Genomic DNA, 25,141 nt, shown 5'->3' with positions numbered 1-25,141 from the left:
ATAATATGTGAGTCAGTGCCCTCTGTAAACCCTGGGATAATTTAATACTGACAAAAATGAAGCTCTTTTGACTCCTGTACTGATTTTCAGGATGTATTTGCATTTGTTTTCACTTTTCCACTGCTCACGAGAGCTTTGCTGAAGAAAAGTTGACTTTGTTTCATGGAACTGCAACCCCTGATGGAATGGTATGCTTTAGGCAAGGTACAAAAGCAGATCTATCCTGTGGGGAAAAGCATGAAAAACGTAAAGGAAAAAGAATAGCGTACAGAAATGGTCTTCCCAAGACAGGCCAGAGGTCCATTTACAGAAAACAGGCTATATTTGAGTGGTCCGTGTTGTGCTATCTCAAGGTAGGTCAGATGGATCATGCTCTAGCAATGTTACACTTCCTGTTGATTAGGAAGGGAAGCCAGACGTAACCATCTTCGTTATGGATGCCTAAGGTAAGAGGGGCAGCCCCGGGATCTGATCCCACTTAAGAAAGGTGGCCTTGAAGTCAGGGGGACTATTCTTAGTCCTTAAAGTCAGATAGGTGCATCTGGGCTGAATATAGGAGGGTTCTTACGTTAAAAATCTTTGCATTGTATACCATGGGGACTCCAAATCTAATGCTATCTGACTAAAACTAACAAACCAACCCAGAGGCAGGAAATCTTTCTACTCAACTGATGCCACATAATGAAAACTGTGGCCTGGGTGAGAAAGGCTCTGAAAAGGCAGAGTCGTGTGTTGCCACCTCAAGCAAAACAAGAACAGCTGGACCTGTGTGCTTGCTCTCTGCAGGAATCCCCTCACATAGGAATAATTACATTATGGGCATTGCATAATGAAGAGAAAACAAGTAAATATGCTGGAACCTGCTACAGTGAACAGATTCTCTCTTGTTGTCGCTATCTCAGCTTTTGCTGACTTCCTAATCTGTGAAGTCAATTTAAAAATGGAGTCTGCTAGCCTGGAGTATCAGGAGGTATTCATCTTTCACAGAGCAGTTAATAATCCTTCATCCATCTGAATGCAGGAGTACCTTTAAAATCCAACATACTCCATAAAAATGATTCTCAAAATGGAGCTTTGAATTCCTTGATTTCACTTCTGGGGAAAACCAGCCCTGTGTAGGTAACAGAAATACTGGTCAGGATCCTCCACTGACAGAGGTGGATCTCTGATTTCCTCGGCCATGTCGCTGGACTCTGGGAGAGGTTTGTGGCACAGGTCTTGAGACCTGTCTGTCCATATTGTTCTTAAGCTACAAATCCAGAAAACAGAGAGCTCCAAGGCATTCCTGAGGGCAGCTGGTTGTTGCTGCATCAATCCAGCGCTGCTTCATCACCAGCCTAGCAGCAATGGCATCTTCAGGAGCGTAAAATAGACACTTGTAGTTAATGTTAGGACCTGTTGCTCTATTCTGGGGTCAGCCAGCCCCGTGTGGAGCATCTGCTGGTGATGTAAACTGCATTCTCTACAGCCAGGGATCTGTAAAGCTTCACCCATAGCATTGCACTGCCTGGAGAAAAACTATACAACATTTAACAAAAGAGAGCGATAGATACCAGGCCACTGAGTCTGGTTTAGGCAAAATACTGAGGGAAGTAGGAGGATAGGCAGGGAACCTCTAAAAGTTGTTACATGGATGATATTGTTACATGGTGGAACAATTTCAAAGCCAATCCAATTACTTTAGTATTAATTAAAGCCCAGTTAAGCCCAAGGGATTATTAACATGTTCTAAAATATTTCTAAAGACTTTTAAAGCTTTTTATATGAACAAATACTAAACTTGCTCCACAGGAATAATATGCTCCTCCCCACTGAGGAGATGTTTCTCCCCAAGAATTTGAGTTAAAAACTTCCTCTTGTTCCGCACGTGCTGTTTATCTACTAGTCAGCAAAGTTGTAGCGTATTTCGATTGGTTTTTATGACCACCTCCTTCTTCCTAGAAATAGTCCTGAACAGCGGGTAGCGTTAGTGAGAAAAATAAATCACATGCAACGAAAGGCACACTTAGCTTTCCCCTCCTCCTTATTTTCTGATCTCCTGGATAAAATCCAACAGGGAACTGCTTCCAAAGTCTATTTATGAACTGGTGTTTACTTTTACGTATACGCAGTCTTTACTACATGTGAACCCTATGTACTGACCCAAGGAACTCAGAACCTTTGTGAACATTGAGAAATTCAGTTTCATAACAGTAGTCTGAGGTTGATACTGTTTTTTTTCTAGCTTATATTTTAAAAACCAAAGCTGGGTTGTGCAGCAGAGCACAGAAAGCGTGCAATAGTGCCAGCCGCAATGGAAGTTTCCAAACTTCCTCACCCACCCCTCAGATGTAGGATTGTTTTTCCTCTCCTGTTGTTTCTACTTCAGAAATCTGATCTTGGGACAGAAGTTCTGTCCTCTCCATATTACAAACATACCCATGTTGCACAAAATGACCTAAACTTACTCCCTAAAAGGCTGTAGCTAGCAAATCCCTTTAAAAAAAAATGAAGACTACATGTAAGACAATGATACATGTTTCTGCAGTTAATAATGTGCATGTGAGGCTTTAAGATTTGACTGCATGAAAGGTTTGAAAGAATCATAGCAAACCTATCTGTATTTTTTTTCCCAGATAGACAGAGAAAAGTGGAAAAAAACCCATGTATATTTTAATTCACTTGCACTTTAATGCAGGCTTGTTATCCCTCTTTCAAACCTGTCATGAAGCCTTATCTTGAAATCTGATGTGCACATACTCTTAGTACACTTGCTGACTCTGGATGCTAACTTATACACAAGTACTTAGATATCAGTATTGACTTGAAGCAACTTCAGTCTGTGGCAAAATTTAATCTGCTCTGAATAAATTGCAGTCTGATGGGAGGCTTACCACTAATCAATGGGCAGGGGGATGGTTAGCATCACCTGCAGTCTAACATAGCTATGATACCCACAGGGAAGACCTCTGAGTAAAAGTCAACAAGCAAACAAAGCGAGTAAACAGAGAGAATAAAAAGCCCAGCTGATTTTTAAAGGTCAGCCCCAGATGTGGCCATCAGCTCCCACTTGCTGCCGTGACATTTATGCCACGCTAAAGAGGCAGCTGCCTTAGACAAATGGACAAAGGGTTCAATTCACAACATGAAAGGCTCGTACAGCTTTTCAGCGTGCAGCACCCAGTTTTGTGCCTGCCATCTTCCTAACCCCACCCCCACTCCCGAAACTCATGCCCAGATTTACACAGAAAACAAATGGGATCAGAGAAATGCTCCTTTCCGAAAGCTCCCCACAAGCTTCTATAAGGTATTTGTATGTGACCTATGGCAAAATTTACTAGGAAGTGAAAACACACACAAGCTGTGCCCAGTGTTATTTAAAGAGCAGGCAGCAGCACAGCAGTTATAGCTGGTTTTATTCCTGCTTACTTCTGGGTGCTGCAGAGCCCGGGGATCCAGCGTGTGTCACAAACCCAGCTTCTCAAGCTTGTAAACAGGACTGCTCCGGGTTTAGCTCCACTGCCATACCTGTTTGACCAGAATATGTCTGAACTAAGCCAAGAGCTTCTTAAGAGCTCCTGCCTTTTTTCATTCCTGAGGGTCCTCTGTGTACATGACTAAGCATGTATCTGGTGTCTGAGTATGAAAACCAACGGGGCAGGCATCAGCTTGGTCTGTTCTCTATTTATCACGCAAAACTCAAAGCTTCCAGATTCTTCATGGGTGCAAATCCAATATTCTGCCAGATCTATCTCGGAATTCCTCTGCCTTGTACTTAATAGAGAGGGTCCGGACGACCCAAAGCTTGCCACAAGTCTAAGCCCAACATGCAAGGGCATGTGTGGTGCAGATACCACAGCCGTGCAGCTCCACTACCCACCAGCTTTCTGCCCCTAACTGTGAGGAGGGGACAGTCATTTTAACCCTTCTCTGGTGAAAGGCGCGTATGGCCTTCCTCGGTGGGCCGGTGGAGAGCTGCAGCCAGCAGCCCCCATTTCCAGGTGTGAGGGTGAGGCTGCCCTGTAAAGGAGAGGGCTGGGAGGCCCCCAGGTCTGGAAAGGCCGAAGCCACGAGGGAGGGTGTGATGATCGGGTGATGTGGAAACATCACCTCATGAAACACCTTTTGGTAGCCCGGGGTAGTTCCTAAGAGGAACACTCCCAGGTGTCGTGTTAACTGCAGTCATTAAAACATCCGCCAAAAGCAAGCAGCAGGCGTGGCGGTGGGGCCACCACGCCAGCCAATGGAGGCGGCGGTCAAACACGCTCCTCGAGCTGAATGGTTTGGTGGAGATGAGGAAACGGCCTTTATCAGCCGTCAATAGATGTGTCATAAGATTTTAGATAAACAGCTGATAATTTTCACCGTGACTAACATGGGGTTAAGAAATGGGAGGAGCTCAGCAGAAAGAATCCAGACCTGGCCTAAGGCACCTGGACGGGTGTATTTCAAAGACCTATGCTGGAGTCTCATGCGTTAACCCAGTGCTGAGGCGTACTCAGTGAGGTGCCTAGCTAAATAATTTAACTGCTGTGTAGTGTTCCTCCTACCTTTGCTCAAACTCACTTTCAAATGTGGTTAGCAAACCACCATGCCTGGGCTCTGCTGCAGATTGCAGCAGTCCAACAGTTCCTCTTCTCCCACTGAAGCTTAGCAAGAAGATTGGAGCTCCAGGACAGAAATGCTATGGATGCTGGATTATTAAAAAGCATTCATCATAGGTCTAGATTTTAAAATGATTTAGGAACTTGAGGTACTGCGAAATGCAGCTATCCGTATTTTCAGCAGTGACGGGGCAGGGAGAACATCGTGCTCCTGCTGCAGGAGCTGCCCTGGCTCTCATGCTGTCCCTGGAGCAATGCAGGCTGTGAAGGCTGGGCAAGTAAGGAGGCTCCAAGCTGCTTGGGACCTTCCCACCCTGTACCTGTGCCTCTCTCTCCATGTGATGCCTTGGGACCCTGGAGCTACCAAAATGCTTGAGCATAATGGCTCCTTTGACTTGAAAGCAGTGATGCAGGCCAATTTTGAGTGAGGTGATAAAGCAGAACTGGTTTCTTGTTGGGCCTCCTCCACTTCATATGATAAAGCTTGGCTATGGTTTTCATGTTGCAAAGTACTTAAACCGTGCTGTGCTGATCTCCATGTGCTTTAGCCTCCCATGTGGCCTCCTACAGACCAGCAGCTATATTTTGGTAGCCTTCTGGTAGAAGGTAAATGCAGACAGCAATTCTTTGGCTTGGTGGGCTGAGACATCAAGCCATTTGACTAGGAACTCACTACTGCAGTTTCGGACAGAGCTGTCTGTAGTTACATTTCTTTGACATTATTTACTGATGTCCCAAGCTTCACCTGACTCTAGCTACACCTCTCCAGGAAAATTTAATGTTGTCAGCCAAACCTGACTATTCTAGATACTAGGAAATGGTTTTCTTTCTTTAGGTCATTTAGAAAGGTAATTTGGTCATGTGCTGAATTTAGGATTGTCATCTTATCTTAAAAGAAGATGGCCCTCCTTCCTCTTTGTTGCTTAAAAGATGGTCTGTAGTGGAGATAGCAATCTCTCATCAAAGGAACTGGCTCTGGGTCTCTGTGAAAGAACAGATCAGCTGCTCTGCACTAGGCACCCACAGTCTAGAGAAAATGCAAGTCAACTCTGGGCATCAGAGGTGGGTCTTATAATTCTTTTTTAAAGTCAGATGCTCCTCAAGGGAAAAAATAGGATGTTTCTATCTGGTATTAGCAGCAACGAAGCACACGTACATTAAGAGGCATGATTACTGTAGGAACCAGATTTCAATTACCTGAGTAATTCACAAATGAGTAACTTTGTTTACAACATCTGTTGCATCAGTGTGATGAGTTAAACACCAGTCAGGTGATGTCGTGAGACTGAGTTGGAAGTTTGAGACAGAAGAGGTCACCCAGCCCATCCCTTGGCTACTCTGCTATGCTTCCCTACAGCTCGTTTCTGCACTATTTTCTTAGTCAGATTCAAAACATTTTCATGTAACAGGGTTTTCACCACCAGTTTCTGGATTTTTTCCACTGTGAGATTTCATTGCTAGGAAAGAGCTCCTGAAAATGCAGCCTCATCCTGCCGTGTCACTTTATCACAGAATAATAGAATACAAGGCTGGAAGAGACTCAGAGATCATCCGGTCCATTTCTATGCCTACAGGCAAATTCAACTACAATTAAAACATTTCTGACAAATGCATGTTCAGCCTGCTCTGAAAGATCTCAGCCTCTTCCGGCAAGCCATACCAGAGCTTGCCTACTCCTGGTATTATAAAGTTTCCCTAATGCCTAAACATTTCCTGTTGCATTTCGTGTTCACTGCATCTCCATATCTCTCCCAGGGAGACATGGATTACAGTAACCACCTTTTCATTTTTTCCTTGCAATATTTTTATATAGGACATATTTTTCACTCTAGTGAGAGCATGAAGCATAGACTAATCTGTTCTCCTGCAGATATCATGCCATAATATCTGTTATCTCTGAATCTTTTCTTGTTTTACTCCATCTTCTATCAGCTATAAGAAATCTCTTATTCTTAAATGCTTCGTATTTAGCTGGGAAAAGTATAGCTTGACTTAATGCTGCCAGACTGGCCAAGATAGGGTCATAAAGCCTCTCTTTAGGGGCTAAAAGGCAAATTGTGCTTTGCACGACAAGTTACAGTTGTCTTACGAATATTAATGAATTTACCCTGACAACTTAGGAGGATATTATTCCCGTTAGACATCAGGAGAACTGAGCAACAGGGCTTGTGATATGTCCAGTCCTGGAAGGAAGAAAGCTCAGGTAGCTCCAGAGGAGATCTGGATCTCTTGGCTACACTGGTGCTAGTGAACTAAACAGTGACAGTGCCCATCCTCCGGCTTTGATGCTACCTGGTGTGATCTAGTCACCTCCATGCTATTAAGTTCCTTCAACCCTCAAAACCAGTTGGCCCCATTCTGATGCCTGTTGGAAATGCTCTGTGCTCATTCCCAAGCTGGGAGCTGCTATCTGGCCAGGGCTGCAGCTGTGCCAAGCGCTGTTCTTCCAGCATCAGGGCATAGACCAGAGTGTCCCGGTGCCTCCGCCAGTGCCTTGACTCTGTTTAGTTTTCTTGTACAGGAATAGCCCTTGTGACCTATTTCACCAGGTTAAGTGCAAGGTCATCGTTTCCCTACGTTAGCTTTGTTCTCTAAGGTCAGCAGGGTGACTACGGAGACTGGCGCAGCTGAAGAAAAGATTTCAAGCATTGTGTCTGCTTTAAAATCATTTTTACTCATGCCAGTTTGCATTTCCAAGCCTACTAAATAGGAAAGGCAGACAGTTGATTTAAAACAGTCACTCTAAACAATGGACAAAATATCATTCAATAAATACTAAATTTTTCCATTAATTGAAGGACTGAATGAAAGCTCCTTAGGGGTGTTTTTCAGATGCGAGCAGGAGCAGAGATTAGACAACTCTAAAGATCAAATACTTAACTGCAACATTAACTGTACTTTTAAACTGCTGGCAAGGATCCTGGAGAGTCGCGTGGTTGTTACACCAGTACACAAAGAATGTTTTACAGGACTGTCTCTGATCACTGTTTTTCAGAGGAACTGAATGCACAGGCAGCAGCACTATTGTACAATTACCAACTCTTTTGCAACACACTGTTGACTTTTCTGCTAATGAAACGTACTGTTTTCCTGTGGCAGTTCCTATTATTGTGTTTCTGAGATTTATTTATTCAATCACGGATGTGATTTATCAGGAACTTTGATTGTTTTTAAGAAAGAAAGAAAAGGAAAGAGAAAGGGAGAGAAAGAGGGAACAAAAGTGAGGGAAAGAGAGAGAGAGAAAGAAGGAGAAAGAAAGAGAATGAAAAAGAAAGAATGAGAGGGTCAGTCTAATCCTTTCATGAATACAGATATTTGTAAAGAAACTACTCGTATGAGCTGTTTTCTAGCTGGATGGGCTCCAGAACAGACTGCAAAGGTTGGGGAAAGAGAAAGAAGGGATGAATTAATACAGAAAACCCTTGATCCACTCTGCCAACATGTCCCTCATGTCTGGAGTAAGAAGGTGGCACGTCCTAGTGTACTGCCTGCCTTCACAGCCGCTCCTTCCAGCCCATCCCCAAAGCAGCTATTCTGGACCCAGCTGTGTGCATGGGTGGCAGATTGGTACCCTAACTGGTTCTTGTTTTTGCACAGATGATTTTCTTTCCGGAGGCTACAGCCAAACTGTGGGGTGGGCATTTTCTGGGGAATTAACCCAGTTGTTCCCCAAACACTGCATCCAGCCAGCACATCTGGGTTTCCTTCTTACATGGTCAAGACATGGAGGGGGCTGGCACCTCTCCCTGGGAGGTGAAAGTGCTCCTACAATTCAAAAAGTGACAAAGACTAAAGATAAACACTGAGACCCACACGTCATTCTGTGTAAAATGGGATGAAACTTGCCCTAGCAAAATACAGAACACATATACAATATGTATTTTATATGCACCAGAAATACAAACATCAAGTATATAAACACTTACTGTGAATTTGATCTGATATTTCATGTTCTAAATATTTAATGTTATCCTTGAGCAGTCAACTGCTATGATATCTTCAAGCCACCATCTTGGTCAACAAAGCAGTAAGATGCATCTTAAACCCAAACAGGCACATACAACAGGAAAATGTAATTATAAACCCAGCATTTGCATACAACACACATCTATATTTCAGTTAATAATTTATCCTGCAAGAGTATTTCTGTTCATCTAATTAGCAGTGCAATAATGCCAGTATTTTTGTCCTCCTTCTGAGAATAGAAAGAAAGAGTAGACTTGTTAAAACAATGGGCCATATGGAAAGAGATCTGTTTCTAATTCTGATGCTAGACTTCCTTTGTAACACAGAATAAGTCATTTAATCAGGGTGTATCTCAGTTTCTTCATTTGGAAAATGGAATTAATAATACCTCCTCGCCCATAAGGTTATTGAGAGACTTGGTAAATTGTGTTTGAATAGTGTGGTGCAATCTCTAATGGAATGCTCAAGTGCAAGGTATTATCATGAACAGAGAAGGGCTACGTGCCAGACCTCTGCTGTCTCCTCCTGATGGTGCCACCCCAAACTTACTTTTCACGTCACCCACACAAAATGTTATCCTAATTACATATATAACAGAGTGTGTGAGTGAATGTAATGAACATTAATTGAACTCTTAAGAACTGCACCTACCAGAACTGGGTGAATTTATTTCTGTAATGCTTGTTTTTCTATTTCTGATTCTTCCTCATTAGTTTCATTAGCAGTATTTAAATGAGAGAGGGTTCAGAAAAGGGATCATTTCATGCTTTTTCTATTTGCTCAGTAAGATTCCACAGAGTATTCTGGGTGTCATACAACTTGAGAATGATAAAGAGTAGAATGAGTTTGTTGTTTTCTGGTGAGCATTTGTGCTTGAAAAATTTTGAGATTTGAGTATGAGGGAATATGAATGTTTTCAGAACACACACCACCAGCAAACCTGGCCATATCTGAATATTAATTTTTCTACACACCAAAGGGAAATCTTTCAAATGATTTGTTCATATCATCATATTCATCAATCCTGTGGAATTAGTCCTTTCAGTGTAAAATTTCACTATGGAATAAAAATTAGTATAAAATGCAGTACAGAATTTCTCTTCAATAATTTTCCTTTTATTTTAAACATGAATCCCATCATCTCCAGCAACACTGGAAGCTTACCCTTTTTACTAGGTATTAATTTATTTCAACGTGTCTTGCAACTGTGGTTTCTTTAAAAATGAAGTCACCATTCACTCCTACTTCTACGTATTCAGAAAGAGGTTGTCACTGTAACTGTGTGGCGGTTGTCACTGTAACTGTGTGCCACCTCAGCTTTGGGGCTCTGACTCTGAAAGTACAGCCACTCTGTTGAGGCTCCTGTGCCGCCTGTCAGGAGGGGACTACTCAGGGAATAAAGTCCTGGGTCTGCTATGCAGCCCGTGCACTCCAGGTTGCTTCAAAGGGGCTGAAATATGCTCTTCTTGACCTACGGAATTCCTTTCCCTGTCCTACTGGGTATTAGAGGTCTTCCTGTACCATGAACAGACCCAGGGATGCTGCCATATAAAAAGATCTTTTCCCTAGGCAGCAGGGTGGGATTACAGCCCTGCTTCTGCTCTTTGCACTGGGCATCCCCATCCTGCAAAAGAATAAACAGAGCTCATTGTGGGCCGTGCTTCTTCAGAGCTCACAAGGATCCCCTGCTTCCAAGCTGTCTCCGGCTGATGGTACAGATCCTACTAGCAGAGGATTAAATCCTTCTGCAAAAACTCTGAAAACTGAGATGGCAGAAAGAGAGAATCAAGCACATCTCTCAGTACAGATAAAAAGTGAGGATGACACAAGGGCAATGTGGCTTACAAAGGAATCACAGGAGAGGTATTCATTAGAGCAGCTGGGTTTCAAGGACCATAATTGAGACCTGGATACATTAAATTCTGTGCATCGTTAATTAACTGTATTATTCCTCATTATTCTTTGTTTCTTTCAGATTCCGTTGATGAAAGATCCTGGTTGGATTCGAAACGTCTGGACTCGCAATCTAAATGTAGGAATTTAATTGTTCATTTGCTTTTTAACTCCAGTGCCTTAGGGCAGGCCTAGCTTGAAACCTGGCGGGTCTTTGGGAAAACAGGATAAGGCAGTGGTTAACTCTTGTCCACCTTTGGGTACACAGTGCAGCATGTCCAAGTGTCACTCTTTGGACACTGCGTTACTATATGTCCACTGTGGTATTATTATTGCTATGAAAGGTTGGGTGGCTCTGTAGAACTGGTGGCCCTCAGATGTGGCTGATACTAGCAGGATAAGGATGGAAACAGCAGAAAAATTTGGAAATTTGGACTTGACCTGTGCAATAAGCACAGAACCAGCAAACCTGTGGCAAATGTGAGACGCAAGACATGTCCCAAGCCAAGGAAAACGTGCCCAGACACCGCTGCTACTGCTCTCCTGGAAGGCAGGGAGCACATCTGTGAGGTGGTGGTCTTGGGACACAGCCATGAATTAGACAGAACAACCCCTCAGGAGAAGTAATGAAAGAGGGAGAATGGCACTTCCCACCCCAGTTATAGAACTGCCACTGCTGAATGGTTGGTGAAGGAGGGAAAAGAGGCAGATCCAGGAAACAACCTGCTGTATATAAACAACCTTAAGTGACTCTGGACTGTATTCCTCAGAGTAACCTACTCTTATGGTGATGGTGGGGCAGAACATTTAGAGGCTGACATGTTTGGAATCACAGGTAGGACCACAGCATTTCTACCCACCACCGAGCAGCGCCATGTAGACACATCTGCTTAGCTGAACTATTGGAGTCACCATACAGCTCCGCGTAGGTTTCACAGGAGACGTATTAGCCTGGGTGGAGTTAATGTTAGCATAGATATACTGCTATCTCACATAGATCCCACTCCGGTGTTTCCAAACAACCTACACAGTGCAGTGTAGGATATACTCTATGGTTTATGGAGGAACCTTCCTGATCCAGGAGTCTCTGGCGACTTGCATGTAGCTCCTTGGTGTGCTAGCTGGTTGGTAGAGCCTGGCAGCTTTTCAGTTTGGGTCTGGCAGATGTAGGTCAAGATTTCCATGAAGGTATGTCTACTTTTACAAATTGAGGATCTAACCTTTACGATGAGTTTGATATTAGCAATGTCATGTAAACTGGACAGGTGGATAAGTCGAACAGGCAGTCTGAAATGAGGCTGAGGTTGGTTGCTGTTGGGCAGGGGTTGGGTTTGGACATCCGATCCAGTAGCTGAGCTATGCAGACAGAAAGATACCTGGGAATTCAAAATGCCAGTAAAATAAACAGAGAAGGAGCTTCAATTAGCAAAGGACAGCAAAAAATCTCAAAATTAAATGCGTATAAAGCAATACTACGGATGTGATCTTTCCTTTCCAAACTTAGGGAACATTTGGATCTGCGTTCAGGTGAGATTCTGAACTTTACAAAAACATCTCCTGGGTAACCAAAATATGTCACGTGAACTTGTACTGTAACTTTGAAAGAACTGAGGATAATGCATTCTTGCAGTAAGATTATACTTTAAGAAGAATTACTCATAGATTACTCATAACGTAGTACAGAAATACGTGAAGAGGAGGAGGAAGAATTTTGTAACGTGGATGTGTTATATTTAAAATGTGCTACACAGAAGGGAGGTCATGGGAAATTAGCAAACCACTAACAATAAAAAAATCCCAAAGATTTTACAGACAAAAGACGTGTTTGTACTAAGCTGTGCCTATGTCTGTACAGACACGTTAGCAGTATGAAACAGAAAGTGAGAAAACCGTATCAAACTGAATCTGCCACAGGAAGCAGAATTACACAGGATAAATTACATCTGACCTGGACAAGGTAGATGAGCAATAAGCATGATCCCAACCCCATGCAAGCCACAAGCACAACATGCAGGGTGAATGAGCTGGGCTGTCACCTAGGGCTGCAGGGGAGGGGCATCTGCTATCGCTGGGATGACTGCACAGGGAGGCTTTTTTGTTTGTGCCCAAATTGCAGCGTGGGGGTGGGCATGGGTTAAAACAAGGTGTCTGAAGAGTTCAGATCAGAAGCAGACATGTACCTTGACATGACTCTGAGCTACCTGTGGGTATGACTTTGGTTTTTATTCTATTAAATTGAATTATTTTCTGTATTTTCTGACCAGACCTTTGTCTCTTCTTGTACTATGGCAGAGCTTGATACAAAGCGCTATCTGCTTGCCTGTTCCTAGTCTTGCTTTTTTAAAAAAAATTTCCACCTGTTTGAAACAATGAGCAAGACCCTTTGCTTGTGTAATACAAAGTTCACTGGCTTGAATGGGATTATGTTGCTTTGTGTGAACTGAGCATCAGGCCTGATACTTTTCAGGCTCTAAACTCACTGGGATGGGAATTCTTTTTGCGCATGATATGCTGAACACAATGTTGCTGACATGCAAATAATAGTAAAACAAGCTTATGTTGCTTTTGTGGGCAGAAGCTGCTAGGTTTGAGAGACTGCTCATGGTATGTAGATTTGTCTGCAGTAGATAAACCGTACAGTAAACTGTGACAAGGGTAGCAGGAATGGGGCAAAGTCTCTGATGAATTCTCAGATTTGCATAACGGAATATGTAAAGCATACAGCCTGCCAGAACAACGGCTTTCTACCCCAGAACATGCTAGACCTAACGAAACGGATTCCACTAATTTCACTGAAGTAAATAACTTCCATAGACTTATGCAAAATGCTTGTATTAAGAAACACCTCCGCCAAATTTATGGAACAGGGATAAATGATTTTCACAGCACGATAATTCTTGAGTGCCACCATTTTCTTAAAATAACTCAAATATAATTTTTAAAAAAAGTTCTTGTATGTATGTGCAAGTGCTTGTAAGCTTTTTTCAAATTGTGAACAGAAATACATGGACACAGAGTTGACCCTCATTGGCTTTTATGTAAGGGCAGGATCTAGACAATGATATGTAGAGCAGGCAGAGTTAATTACACATTCATTTCCAGTATTTTAATACTGGACTAACTAAAATTGTTTCAACTTTCTCAGTTCAACCTTGAATTAGATTTCCTTATAATGGATTATTGCCTCCTGAGAGCCGTTCAAATACATCATACTTTCTGGGCAGATTACATATCCGTAATAGCCCCCCTTTAAAACAGGTGTTTCACTTGCAAAAACGTTTGTGCATTTTATACTTCAAGACTCTTTTATATTTCAGAGTCTTTGTTCAAATATTAATATCCAAATACTGAAATTTCCCATTTGGGTAAAATTCCAATTTTTGCTCCACTTTCAACACAACAGCAAAAATCAGAAAAAGGAAATACTTCCTTTCAACCCACAGGGATGTATTTCCTCCATTAAATAGTTCATTCTCCAAATCCGAATTGGCTGATATATTCTTTATCACAGCAAACCTAAGTTTAGTTTTCCAAATAACTATTTTTAAACTGATGGAGATGAAATGCTGTTTAATGGCAGTTCTAAAAAAACCCATTCATTACCATGTTCAGGGATTGTAGTGCTGTAACACTTCCGGAGAGACTACACTCATTTCACATCAAGAGTATTTTGAAGGAAGGATTTACTACTGGGACACTTCTCTAACTCATAGAAATTTGAACATGAAACTGAAATTAAAAAAACAATGTACTATTTTCATGATTTTGCAAAGCCAATCACATCTATTAACTATATAAGTATTCCAGATGCAGAAATCATAAAAATGAAGCCAGTTCCTCAGATAAGGTCACATAGATAGGCATATTCTTACAGAAGACGTAAAGAAAGATAGCAGGTGCAAAACTGAAATAAATGACAATGTTCCTGCTTTGACATACCTGACTTAGAGGCATCAGTGAGAGTTTTATATAAGTCCTCAGCCTAAACCAGGACACTGAACTGCTTAGGTAAGCGAAAGACTGTAGTAAACTATGTTATTTACTGAGAAATTCCTCAGACTTGGTGCAAGTAACTAAAGAGAATTTATTGTCCTGCGACTGCATGCACAGGATGTAATTCTGTGCCTCAACTTGTTTCTAGGATTTAAGTACAATCTTGATCATTATACCTTTATCAGTAACAATATATTTATGAGAACAAATCATCCTGGAAGCAGTAAGATTAAGACAGCTCTGACAGCAAGCAAGACTGAAAACATAATTTATTTAAGCCAAATATATTTTTAAACATTATCATTGTTCCACACAGCTCAAATTTTGCTGGAAGAAATTACTATCACAAGCATTCAAAGGATGACTGTACTTTAAATCCAGAACAAGCACAGTCCTTGGCATAAACCGTAATCACTGAGATCCCCAAGAATGGAATTGCAAAGAAAATGCCTCTAAGACAGGTTATCCCAAACCAGAATCTCACCTCTCCCCTCGAATCACCTGATACTGAGTCTAAGAGGTTAAAGATCAGAGAGATCTGAAATCTGTGCTGCCAGGTTAAGGTGTCCTCACAGCTCGGCACACGAGAAGGAATGAGAAGACAGTGTGGAAAGACCTCAGGGCCAAAGCTCTTGAACAGACTTGCACCCTTGCGCCAGCCTTGCTGTTACAGAAAGCCTTGCGGAGGGAAAGCGGGTGCCCTTCAGCTGGAGGCACAGGATCCACACCAGCTGCACAGGCTGAGCTGGGAAAAGTGGAGAAAAGTGCCGTTTTAAATAATATACACAGTCATTTAAAAAAATACCCTAATCTGGTTACATTCTACCACTTCAAATATTCAAGAAAGTTGAGTCTTAGTGAGACCAAAAAAAAAAAAATAGTAGCAAGGGGTTGGATTATCTCACTTGTTTTCAGCAAAATTCTTAAGATAGGGCTGAAGAGGGGAACTTTTGGGCAAAGCTTGCAGAGGCCTCCCCCATCAGTTCACTGACAGGGGAGAAAGCAGCCAGGGTCTGCCTCTCCTCCTGACGGCCTGCTCACCGTCCTCCATCTGCCTCTGCTTGAGGGGAGATTAAAGCCCTTTTCATCCAGTTTATATGACAGCCTGAACTAATGACAGTACCTGGGATAGTGCAGAATTTTCTGACTTCAAAGCCAAGTAAACCTGCTTCTCGTAGCTACAAGCAAGGGACAGAGTGCCCCTTCATTCACCAGGAGCCACACACAGAACAACCACTTTTAGACCCTAGTCTGCACAGAAGTGAATTTTTCTGTCACAGTGAGAAGCACCAAATATTGTTACTTTTATTATAAACCTGATTTTAGACACTTTACTCTCTCAGTGGAGCTACAGAATGAACTTCAAGCTGAGCTCTATTAGCACTTAATGCTTAGCGTACCATAAGAAAAAGCTTTATACAAAATATCTCTTTATCTTCCTATTATCTTAAGTCAGCTATAGCTGTTACCTCTTTGCTAGCTACAGGAAAGAGGGACTAGTTTGCATAGTAAGGAGGTAACGATACAGTGAACTAATCAAGATGTGCTACCTTACAACCCCTGAGCAGTAACTTTCAGAACCTGTTTGTGAGGATAATTCAATATTGGTAGGCAGTCTGATGTAGAAATTGCAGACATGAGGCTGAGAGGAAAGCAACAGTCTTCTCAACAGAAGGAGTTGGTTTCCAAATCTTTTTCTCTTCAGGATTAAGATTGCTATTTTAGTTTGCAAGAGATGCAGGAATATAAAGAAAGAAAAGATTATACCCTGGGAAGTAAAGCAGCTTTGTTTGAAGTTCTCAAAGCGTGTTTTGTACTATTTTGTTCTAAACAAATAATACTGATCATCTTGCTCTTGATTTGCTGTGCTTTGAAAACAGTATTCTGGGCAAAAGCTTTGCTAGTCATGCATAGATCTACTGGACTGATGAAAAGCTAGCTTTTGGGCTGGAAAGCATTTCAGTCCAAAACAGGACGGAGCAGTTTTCCATGGAGTTGTGTATGATCTCTCATTCCTTGTATGTGTGTGCATTTAAACATCAGAATGTATTTTGCCTGAGCAGAGTACAGGTCTGTGTTTGAACATGCCTATGCAGGAATTCTGGGCTTTGGCTGAAGAAAGAACATGTTGATGATTTCACTGTTATATCCTTAATCTCAAACACTGTGATTGCTTTGCTTTATCAGGACTCAAGATTTTCTAGGCTTTCTAAGAGTATATTTAGAGAGCTCAAGCTTGGTTATTTACCGATTTGGAGCTAAATTACTTTCTGATGAGATTGGACTGGTACAAGTGGACCTCCAGCAGGGTTGATATAGTTAGCCTCTCTTGTTCCTAATTGAAATATTCCTACACTCTTTTGCTTTGGCCATGTTTGGATCATAGGAGTCAATAGATGCCTCTGTTTCTCAGTAGCCAAGTATTTTGTAGCAGAGAGCTAAGTTTTGACTGTGGAAAGAGCTCCTAGGATATAAAGGAAGCATTGAGGTTTTCATGGTTTTGCAAGGCTGGATGTGGATCTAGAGGAAAAAGAAAGGCTCTTTTGAGAACTTTCATCATCAAGAGTTGTTATATTCTGAGAAGGAGAAAAAAGCTTGTCTGGCAGTTCGTCAGCTACAGATCCGCTTTTTGGGATTTGTATATATATTTTCAGTGAGGGGGGAAAAAACAGTGTATCTGACACAAAACTAAGTCTGAAAGTACTTGGTTCAAAATCAAGTTTGGTTATGCAATGCAAGCCCTGATGGCATGAGAGCTGATAAGCATGTTATCGTTACAGATGAGCATTTTGGTACGTGACCAGCGCCTCCTGCCCTGCCTCTAATTTCAGCTGCAACAGTTCCTGGAAAATTACAGTCCCTCATTTGAACATTTGACAAAATAATCCTCTCAATTTCCCTTTTCACCTATCAACCCCCTGCCTCATTAGTGACTTAAACTTTATAGTGTTTGCGATGACATCACAATCCTCCTGAGGATGATGTCATGTCCTCACCTCTTAACAGTGAGGCTGAAGCAGGAAGATAAGAAATGATGTCAGAAGTGTATTGGCTAGCATGTGTGACTGTCAGCAGACAATTACAATACTCGGGACCTGTGACCATATGGAAAGCAAAATCCAGAAGCTAAAGTTGGCAAAGCACAAGGAGCTCAGGCAGGGCAGCCTTGATGGCTGGTGCAGGCCAGAAGCATCTGCCTAAATGTGACACGTTGAACAGACTGCCAAAAGCAAGATGGTTTCATATGGAATACAGGATAAAGTCTGTCCTGTATGGCTTTAGGTTGAACAAGGATGGCATTCTTTCTCTTTTCAAAGTTGTTTACTACTCAGATCTTCAAGCACCTGATACTGGAACAGCGGGAACACTCAATCCCAGGAACAGAGACAAAGCAAAACCAGCAGGACAGACAAAACTGGCAACAAGTTGAAGTCAAGGGGGCCAAACGTTTTAGAAATCTCTGCAACTAAATAACCTCTACTTACTCTTTTAAAAAAAAGTTCTCAAATAAATCAAGCACTAAGAGGCAGATTAAATGCCAGGATTTACACACTACAATAACCAGCACTACTGTGCCTTCAAATGAAGGACAAAATGAAGTACTAGATAATTGGACTTGAAGGGAAAAGAAAAAGAAAGGGAAAAAATAATGTGAACCAGACATTCAGTACATTATCACAGGTAACTGTAGGTACTGTATAAAAATACCTGCTTATGTTAGAAGAACTATTCCTTTGTCAAGATGGTGGGACATTTAATTAGGTTATCACAGAATCAGAGTCCAACTACTTCCTGATGTTTACACTGGAATAAAACTAGATCAACTCTTAATTTATATTGCCTGAGCTACTCTGAGTTTAATACTAATACAGAAAGCGACAGCACCAGACTCGAGCCATCTTTGCTTATGAGTTCAGTATATATTAAAAGGTAAAAGCTCAATTTTTCTATTTACTGAATCATTTTTACATGTACAGTGTGCATGCATTAACAGTGCCACTCATTCATAACCCAGGTACTCTGTGCCTGAATATGAACTCCAGTTTTAGTGGGGGAAATGCCAGACATTACTGATAATGCATTAAATAATTAACTTTTTGGGTTTGAGTGGTTATTTTGCTCACTGGCAACATACTTGCCAGGAAAATCTAGTGTCCCAAGCTAGAATTGAAGGCCTTTTCTTTTTTCACCTGCACGAACTTAGGTAATGCTCTCTAGGAATCTGTTCTTGAGTTTTATTAAACTCTTCTGTGCTTGTAGACTTTTTTTTTTAACCCAGTTTTATTAATTTACAGAAGACTACACAGCTCAACTTTCTTCTTACTTGTATTTTCATAGTGACTATGAGCCCAAATCATAGGCTAGAACTCCGCTGTGCCAGAACTGTACAAACACAGAGTGAATAAGTGAACTATAAGCTCTTTGGCACAGGAGTCAAGAGTTAGGTAATAATGGATGGATATAAAGAGACCAGCAAAGGAGTGGAAAGAAAAACTTTAATGAGCAGGTCCTTTGAAAGTTTGTGGACAGTTTTAACTCAAACCTTGGGAAACAAAGTTGTGTTGCCCAACACAACGCCTCCAGAAAGAAACCTGTCAAGGGGGAAATGTTACAGGAAGAAAACGGTAATAGTTCAGGACTTCATCATTCCTGAGTGTGTTTTGGAAATGACACCACCAGGGACTGTTCTCTTGCAAGGGCAGAGCATGCCTCCTGACCGTACTCCCTCAGCCATCTAGTTTTGTGGGTAACTCCAGATTACTTTTTAGGAACCGTCCCTGGCCCTACTGTCCTCCAAACTCTGCATTGGGCTGAGCCAAAACCACAGACATGACCATGCTAAGGTTTGGATGGTATGGAAGATTATGTACCAGTGCTTGGTCCTCTATATAGATGTAACAGGTGAGAAGAGTTACGAGCTGAAGTGCAGCACAAGACAAGTAAGGATTTCAGAATTGGTTGGCAGAGGTTGTTCCAGAGAAGTAATCTGAGGAACACCACCCTGCACTGTGGTCACACCCTCAGTAAGAACAGAGTAAAAAAGCACAGAAGGACGAAGATGGTGCCCTGCTGTTAACAGAAGCTTACTGTGGCTGTGCAAGCATTTGGCGCTTTCCACAGCATCTTGTGTGTATCGTGGCTATATTTACACTGCTCCGTAGGAAGAGAAAACATGACCTCACACATGGAACCATTAGGAATGTACAGCATTATTCTGTGGGTTATTTTACGTCAAGCAGCAGATGATTGGACATGATAAATAACTAAACACAATACAGTACTTCCAAAGCTGAGGCTCTAGCTTCTGGATTTCTGAAAGAAGCAGAGAGGGGTGGGTGTTGTTGAGGCTGTGGAAAAACAATGGGTTTGATTCAGTGTGTTACGGTCGTGTTTTTATTTTAGTATAGTAGTGAAAGACCGTAGTGGAACAATATGTTAGAGCAGTCCTGGACGGTGATGGCTGGAGGATACCACCCCCTCGGAGGGAACACAATACGGGATGGTATTCCACACAAATGTGGTGGGCAGAGCACTGGTCAGGGTCCGCAGCCAGCACAGACACAGCTTCTTCTGTTTACATCAGGGACGGAATTATTTACCAGCACGTCTCACTGCCTACTGACTGCCCACTTACAAGGGATTAGATACGATATGCCTGGGAAATGAAACTGCAGGTATTTCTGGGCTCAGCTGCATATTGTTTTCTCTTTGGAATTAAACAAACACCCTTGTTTGTTGTGCCCGGGCAGAAACTGTCTCCACTGACTTTTTTGTTCCAAAACCAAGGTGAACTCATTAGTGTTAGCTGTGTCACTGGGAACGGAGGAGAACAAGAAGCAGGGATTCGAGTCTGTGAGCGTGCACCAGGCCCCGTCACCCAGCAGTTCTGTCGTAGTTGTGCACTGTACAAAGACTAGCCAACGTGGAGACAGAGCTAACAGAACTACAGGAGGAAGACATGCCGGAGAAAAACAGTTTGAAGGACTACAATTGGATGATGACCTAGAGGAGATTGCACTGAGATTGTTTTACAAGTATAACTGGAAAGTTATCAGAAAATGGAAAGCTTAAGCGCCAATTACTCGACAAGGAACTCTTCCCAGGCTTCAGCTGCGTGTACATTTTGGGGCTAGAACATGTAGATGCATGAAATCCAGCTCTGAAAAACTTGTTTTCAAGCCTCAAATTAGCAGGCTCTTCTTCAACTAATGAACTTTGATCCTTTTTTTGTGCATATTCTTTGTCCCCTTTTTTCCATTCGCTGTCTTCTGCTCATTTGTTTTGTGCTTAGCACTGCCCTCTTCTGCCTTCTGTAAACAGACTTGAAAAAGCCTGGAAGATTCCTCTATCAGTTAATTTTTATCACGGACATCCACTTCCCCTTTTAGTTGCGTAAGGCACTCAGTGTAAAAGGAGGTTACAACATGATTTTAATGGAAGCGAACCGCTATCTGGTGGAAAAACTTTATTTCATCGCATTTATTTACAGCGATAAAGCATATGATACTGAAAGAAGTGCTTCCTGTGGCCGTGAGTGTTGTGCTCTGGGAACCCTACCTTCAACCGGTGCCTTTCTAGGACCTGCCCATCCAGTCTGGGCTGAACGAGTCCCTTTTCCACTCTCTGGTTTTCCCATCTACAAACCTGAACAAAGACGCCTTCTTTGTTAAACATTTCTGACATTGACTGAAACGAGCTGGTAAAATAAGAAGGTATTTCTGTGATTATCATTTCAAGCTTGAAGTAGGGGTTTAAGTCAACCAACACCACTACCCCGAGCTGCCGAAGCTCGCCGCCGGCCAAGGCACAGCAGCGGGCGGCGAAATGCTCCCGCGGGTCTCCGGGGGGACCCGTGAGAGGCTCGGCGGCCCCGCGGGGCCGAGGGGGAGGGCGCCCGCCCGCCCCGGCCGCGGGATCACCTCAGCGCGCCGCCTCCCCGCGCTGACTCAGCGCCGCCCCGCCGCAAGGCCGCGGCGCCCACCCGCCGCCGCGCCAGGGCCCCAACCGCCGCTCCGTCGTCGGGGCCCGGCCCGGCGGCCGTTACGCGATCACCCGGCTGCCGGCCCCGGTGATGCGGGGGGCGGCGGCGGCGCTGCCCGGCCCCGCCGGCGGTCGGTAGGCGGGGGCTGGCCTGCCCGCGGGCAGCTCCAGCGCCCCGCTCTGCCCGCGCTGCGGTTCGCCGCCGCCGTGCCCCGGCGGGAGGCGGGCCAGGCAGCGACGGCTCCAGCGCCTGCCCGAGCCGCCCTCCCCGCCCGCCCTCTGCCCCAGCCCCAGTCCCACTGCGCCTTCCCCGGGCACTGCGGTCCCTCCCTCGGGGGCGGGACCTGTCCCCGTCCCCGTCCCCGTCCCCGTCCCCGTCGCCGCGGCGGGCGGCGCGCACAAAGGCGGCGGCGGCGGCGAGCGGAGCCTGCGGCAGGCGGCGGGCGGCAGAGGTGGGTGCCGGGGCTTGGGGCGGCCGCTGCGCGGGGAGGAGGAGGAAGGGGAGCGCTGCTCCCCGGCGCTGAGCTGGGCGGGGAAGGCCGGGCTTGCCCCGCCGAGCGTTAGAGCCGCTGGAGGCAGCGGGTCCCTCCGGCCTGGGCATCCCGGCGGTCCTGGCGGGGCTCCGGGCGGCTGCCCGCAGCACCTGCTTTTTCCTTGCCGGGGAGTCTGGCTTTTGGGAGCGACAGCAAGCAGTGGAGCTGTGGGGTTCATCTGGGGTTGATAGTACTTTGTGCACGGGGTTGGAGGGAGAGGGGACATCTGATGCTTTCCTGGTTTATCTTCAGAGGGAGGTACCCAGCGCTGGGCAGCTGCGGGGAGGTGTCCGTTTGGGGTCCCTGCTCCTGCCGAGCTGCGTGAGCTTGTGAAGTCCAGTGCCCCTCTACGCGCTACTTCTCCTTTGACGTTAGAGATGATATTTTGCCTCCCTTTGGCTAGCAACTGCTGATGCAAATTGCTGCGTTAGTACCACTGCTTCACTAATACTTTTCCTGAGATGGAATAATGAAAGCATAACAGGCCAGAGGGATTTAATGGCACAGCAAAGCCTGGCTGGCAGTAGTGCAATTGCTACATATGAAACTAAACTTTCAGATATTTTGGGTTTCTTTTATGTGATCCCCACTGTCCCCAACAGCTATTAGCTTTTCTGTTGATTAGTGTATCTCCTCTACCTTCTAGAATAGAAAGTAAGAGAATGTATCTTGTGGGGAGTGGGGAGGGAGACAAAACTGCAATATTTTTGTTATCTCCCTCAAAAAGAGGAATTGTGTAGAAGCCTGTACTAATAACAGGATCTCAGCATTGATGTTGCAGACTAACTAGCAGATCATTTTTCCTTTCAAATGTAAAGTCATTGACCTCGATAAATCTGTTGACCTCTGATTTGGTTTGTAGTCTGCAGGGTGTTTTGGCGTGGTTTGTTTTATTTTCTGGGTGGCTTTATCTGTGTCTCTGCTGTCTTAGGAAACAATCACCGGCAAATGTTTAGTGCACATAGATAAGGTTTTGCTGTCATCAGTGTACCCAGTTAGAAGTCAGATGGATGTGCTCCTATTACAGTAAAATGAACCTAATTCCATGAAGAGAATTGGAGAAAAAGTGGGGAGACAGTGAAGGAGATAGGGTGGGAAAGACTCAATTATGTTATGATTTTAGGCATAAAGCCATGAAAATAGCTTCTAATGGTTTTAGATACTTTCTGCTTTTCTGCTCCATTTCACTAATTTGGAGTATAGACCACTTGATAATATCTACTTACCTGACTCAGCATGGTCTGTTTGTAAGGGAGTTGGGCAAGTTTTAGTCTTTGGCCTTTTTCCCTACCTGTGGATGTGCAGGTGCACGCATTTGTTTATCTATGAACACACATACACTCAGCAATCATCAAAACCAGTTGAAATACAGTAAGAGCTTACTTTAGGCTCTGAAAATGCAGAAAATGTAGTTACAGCCTAATGAACAATTTTTTTTCAGTCCCGCTGAAAGACAGGACGCCAAGTCACATGAGGTATCAGCATAGAGGGGGGTACTGCTGTGCTTCCACTCTGATTTATGTTCCTTCTCTGACATCAGAACAGTAGCGCAGGGCAGCACAGTACATGACCTACCATATATTCTCCAGTTATTTCAAAAGTTCTTGGTTTCAGGCATCAGTTTGTACTTTTCAATTTGTTGTAAAGTTTGATCCTATTTATGCAGCGTCAGTCCAAAGGAGTGTCAGCCCTTGTGTGCGTTCCCTCAAAGTGTCTCTGTGTGGAGGGAAGCACTGTACAGCTGGGAGGCTGAAACAGAGAGATCAAGGGAAATGTGGAAGGTCTACCAGGAGACCTCTGGGAAAGGAGGAAACAAGTCTTGAGGTATGATTTCAAGATTGCCTGAAACGCCAAAAGAGGTGTCCCTGGTACTACCCACAATTGACTCTTTCTCAGCTTCTCTGTTTAGTTGATACTAGCAATTGTATGGGTATGCGGTGAGTCAGATCACCCCCTTGATCCAACTGAAAATTATTTTTGTATGGTTTTAGTGGTGTTAGTTTTCAGTGCTGACACAAGGAGAAGATTTGGGAGAGTTGGGAATGTACGCTTGGGAGGTTGGTGTGGGGACCATGGTTGTACACTTAAGCTGACCATGAAATAGTCCTCTTGGACGCCTGAGTGTCAGTCCGATACCCTGACTGTGGGATTATAGGCCAGTCCTCCCTTCGCTTGAACATGAGGATTCATTACAGGCAAATTTTGAGTCTTCAATTTGAATTTTTGATTTCAGCTACTCTCAAAAAAATATTCCGTCATTTACAGGAACTTTATCAAGTATTGGACCAAGTAATGTTTCAGATATTTCAAAGGTAGTGCAATACCAGAACCAAGTGAATAGTCATCTCGTAGTCAAAGTCTGTATCTGTGAGTGAGTGTGAGTGAGTGAGTGGGTTCTGGGAGGGACTGGCAGCTTGGAAGATAAAGTTTGACATTTGATCCATTTGGCTCTCTGGCCATTATAAGAAGTCACAGTTTTTGGCACTGGCCTTGGCTAACTTGGAATAGGAGTCAAATAGTTCCTAATAGAATTAAGCCCAGAATAATCCCAACTCTAAAATATTTCTGGAGATTTGGCTGGCAGGAAGCAAAATGCCCTTGCTCTGGTATAGAGCCAGCCACATGCTGCATGTTGCCTTCGGATTTGGGACGTACAAGTGAATTGCACCTGTCTCCCGACTGACCAGAAGTATTGTCAAATCACCTGCAGGAATGTGGTCTGTCCCATGCTGCTGTGACTAGGGGGAGGTCTGGAAAAAATGTGCACATAATCAGGTTTGGACAGAGTTTGCCCTCGTATTTACAGAACAAGCAGAGTCACGCTGGTCAGCAGAGTACTCTGGAGTTCTCCCCCAACAACTTGTCCAAATTAGGGTCATGTCTGCTTATGGCTCCCTTTCAGCTCATGTGTCCAGGCTTCCTTTCCCAGGAAAAAAAAATATGCAAGGAGAGTGCTTATCTCTGTCTCACTCTGACAAGCTTGGCATGGTGCAGTTGAGATACAGCCACAGTGATAGAACCTGCTTGAAACCAATGGGAGTTAAACACCCTCTAAGATCTAAGCCATAGTAACTTGTCCAAGACTGTGTGGGAATCTTGTAGGAAAGTAGGGACCTAAACTGAGGTCTCCTAAAGTAAATCCAGGCTCTGATTTTCCTCTGAGAAATGCACAACTTTGGGGTTCTGCTGGGA

At 43.7% G+C, this 25,141-nt stretch overlaps 1 protein-coding gene across 5 annotated transcripts in view; it reads left to right on the top strand.

The window, feature by feature from the left end:
• LPIN1 (lipin 1) overlaps positions 1-25,141 on the top strand; it is an 88,179-nt gene that overhangs the window by 16,295 nt on the left and 46,743 nt on the right. For 4 of the 5 annotated variants that reach the window (XM_075497923.1, XM_075497922.1, XM_075497924.1 and 1 more), the window contains one exon: positions 10,525-10,581. In XM_075497923.1, the coding sequence (XP_075354038.1) occupies positions 10,534-10,581 (48 nt within the window). In that variant the 5' untranslated portion in view covers positions 10,525-10,533. Of the gene's footprint in view, positions 1-10,524; positions 10,582-21,765; positions 21,869-25,141 lie in introns of those variants that run through there. The other variant, XM_075497925.1, reaches the window with a different exon arrangement.

Source organism: Mycteria americana, chromosome 3 (assembly GCF_035582795.1).
Source record: "Mycteria americana isolate JAX WOST 10 ecotype Jacksonville Zoo and Gardens chromosome 3, USCA_MyAme_1.0, whole genome shotgun sequence".
NCBI lineage: Eukaryota > Metazoa > Chordata > Aves > Ciconiiformes > Ciconiidae > Mycteria > Mycteria americana.
The sequence above is the reverse complement of the archived record's forward strand: the minus strand, read 5'-3'. Positions and strand labels throughout refer to the sequence as shown.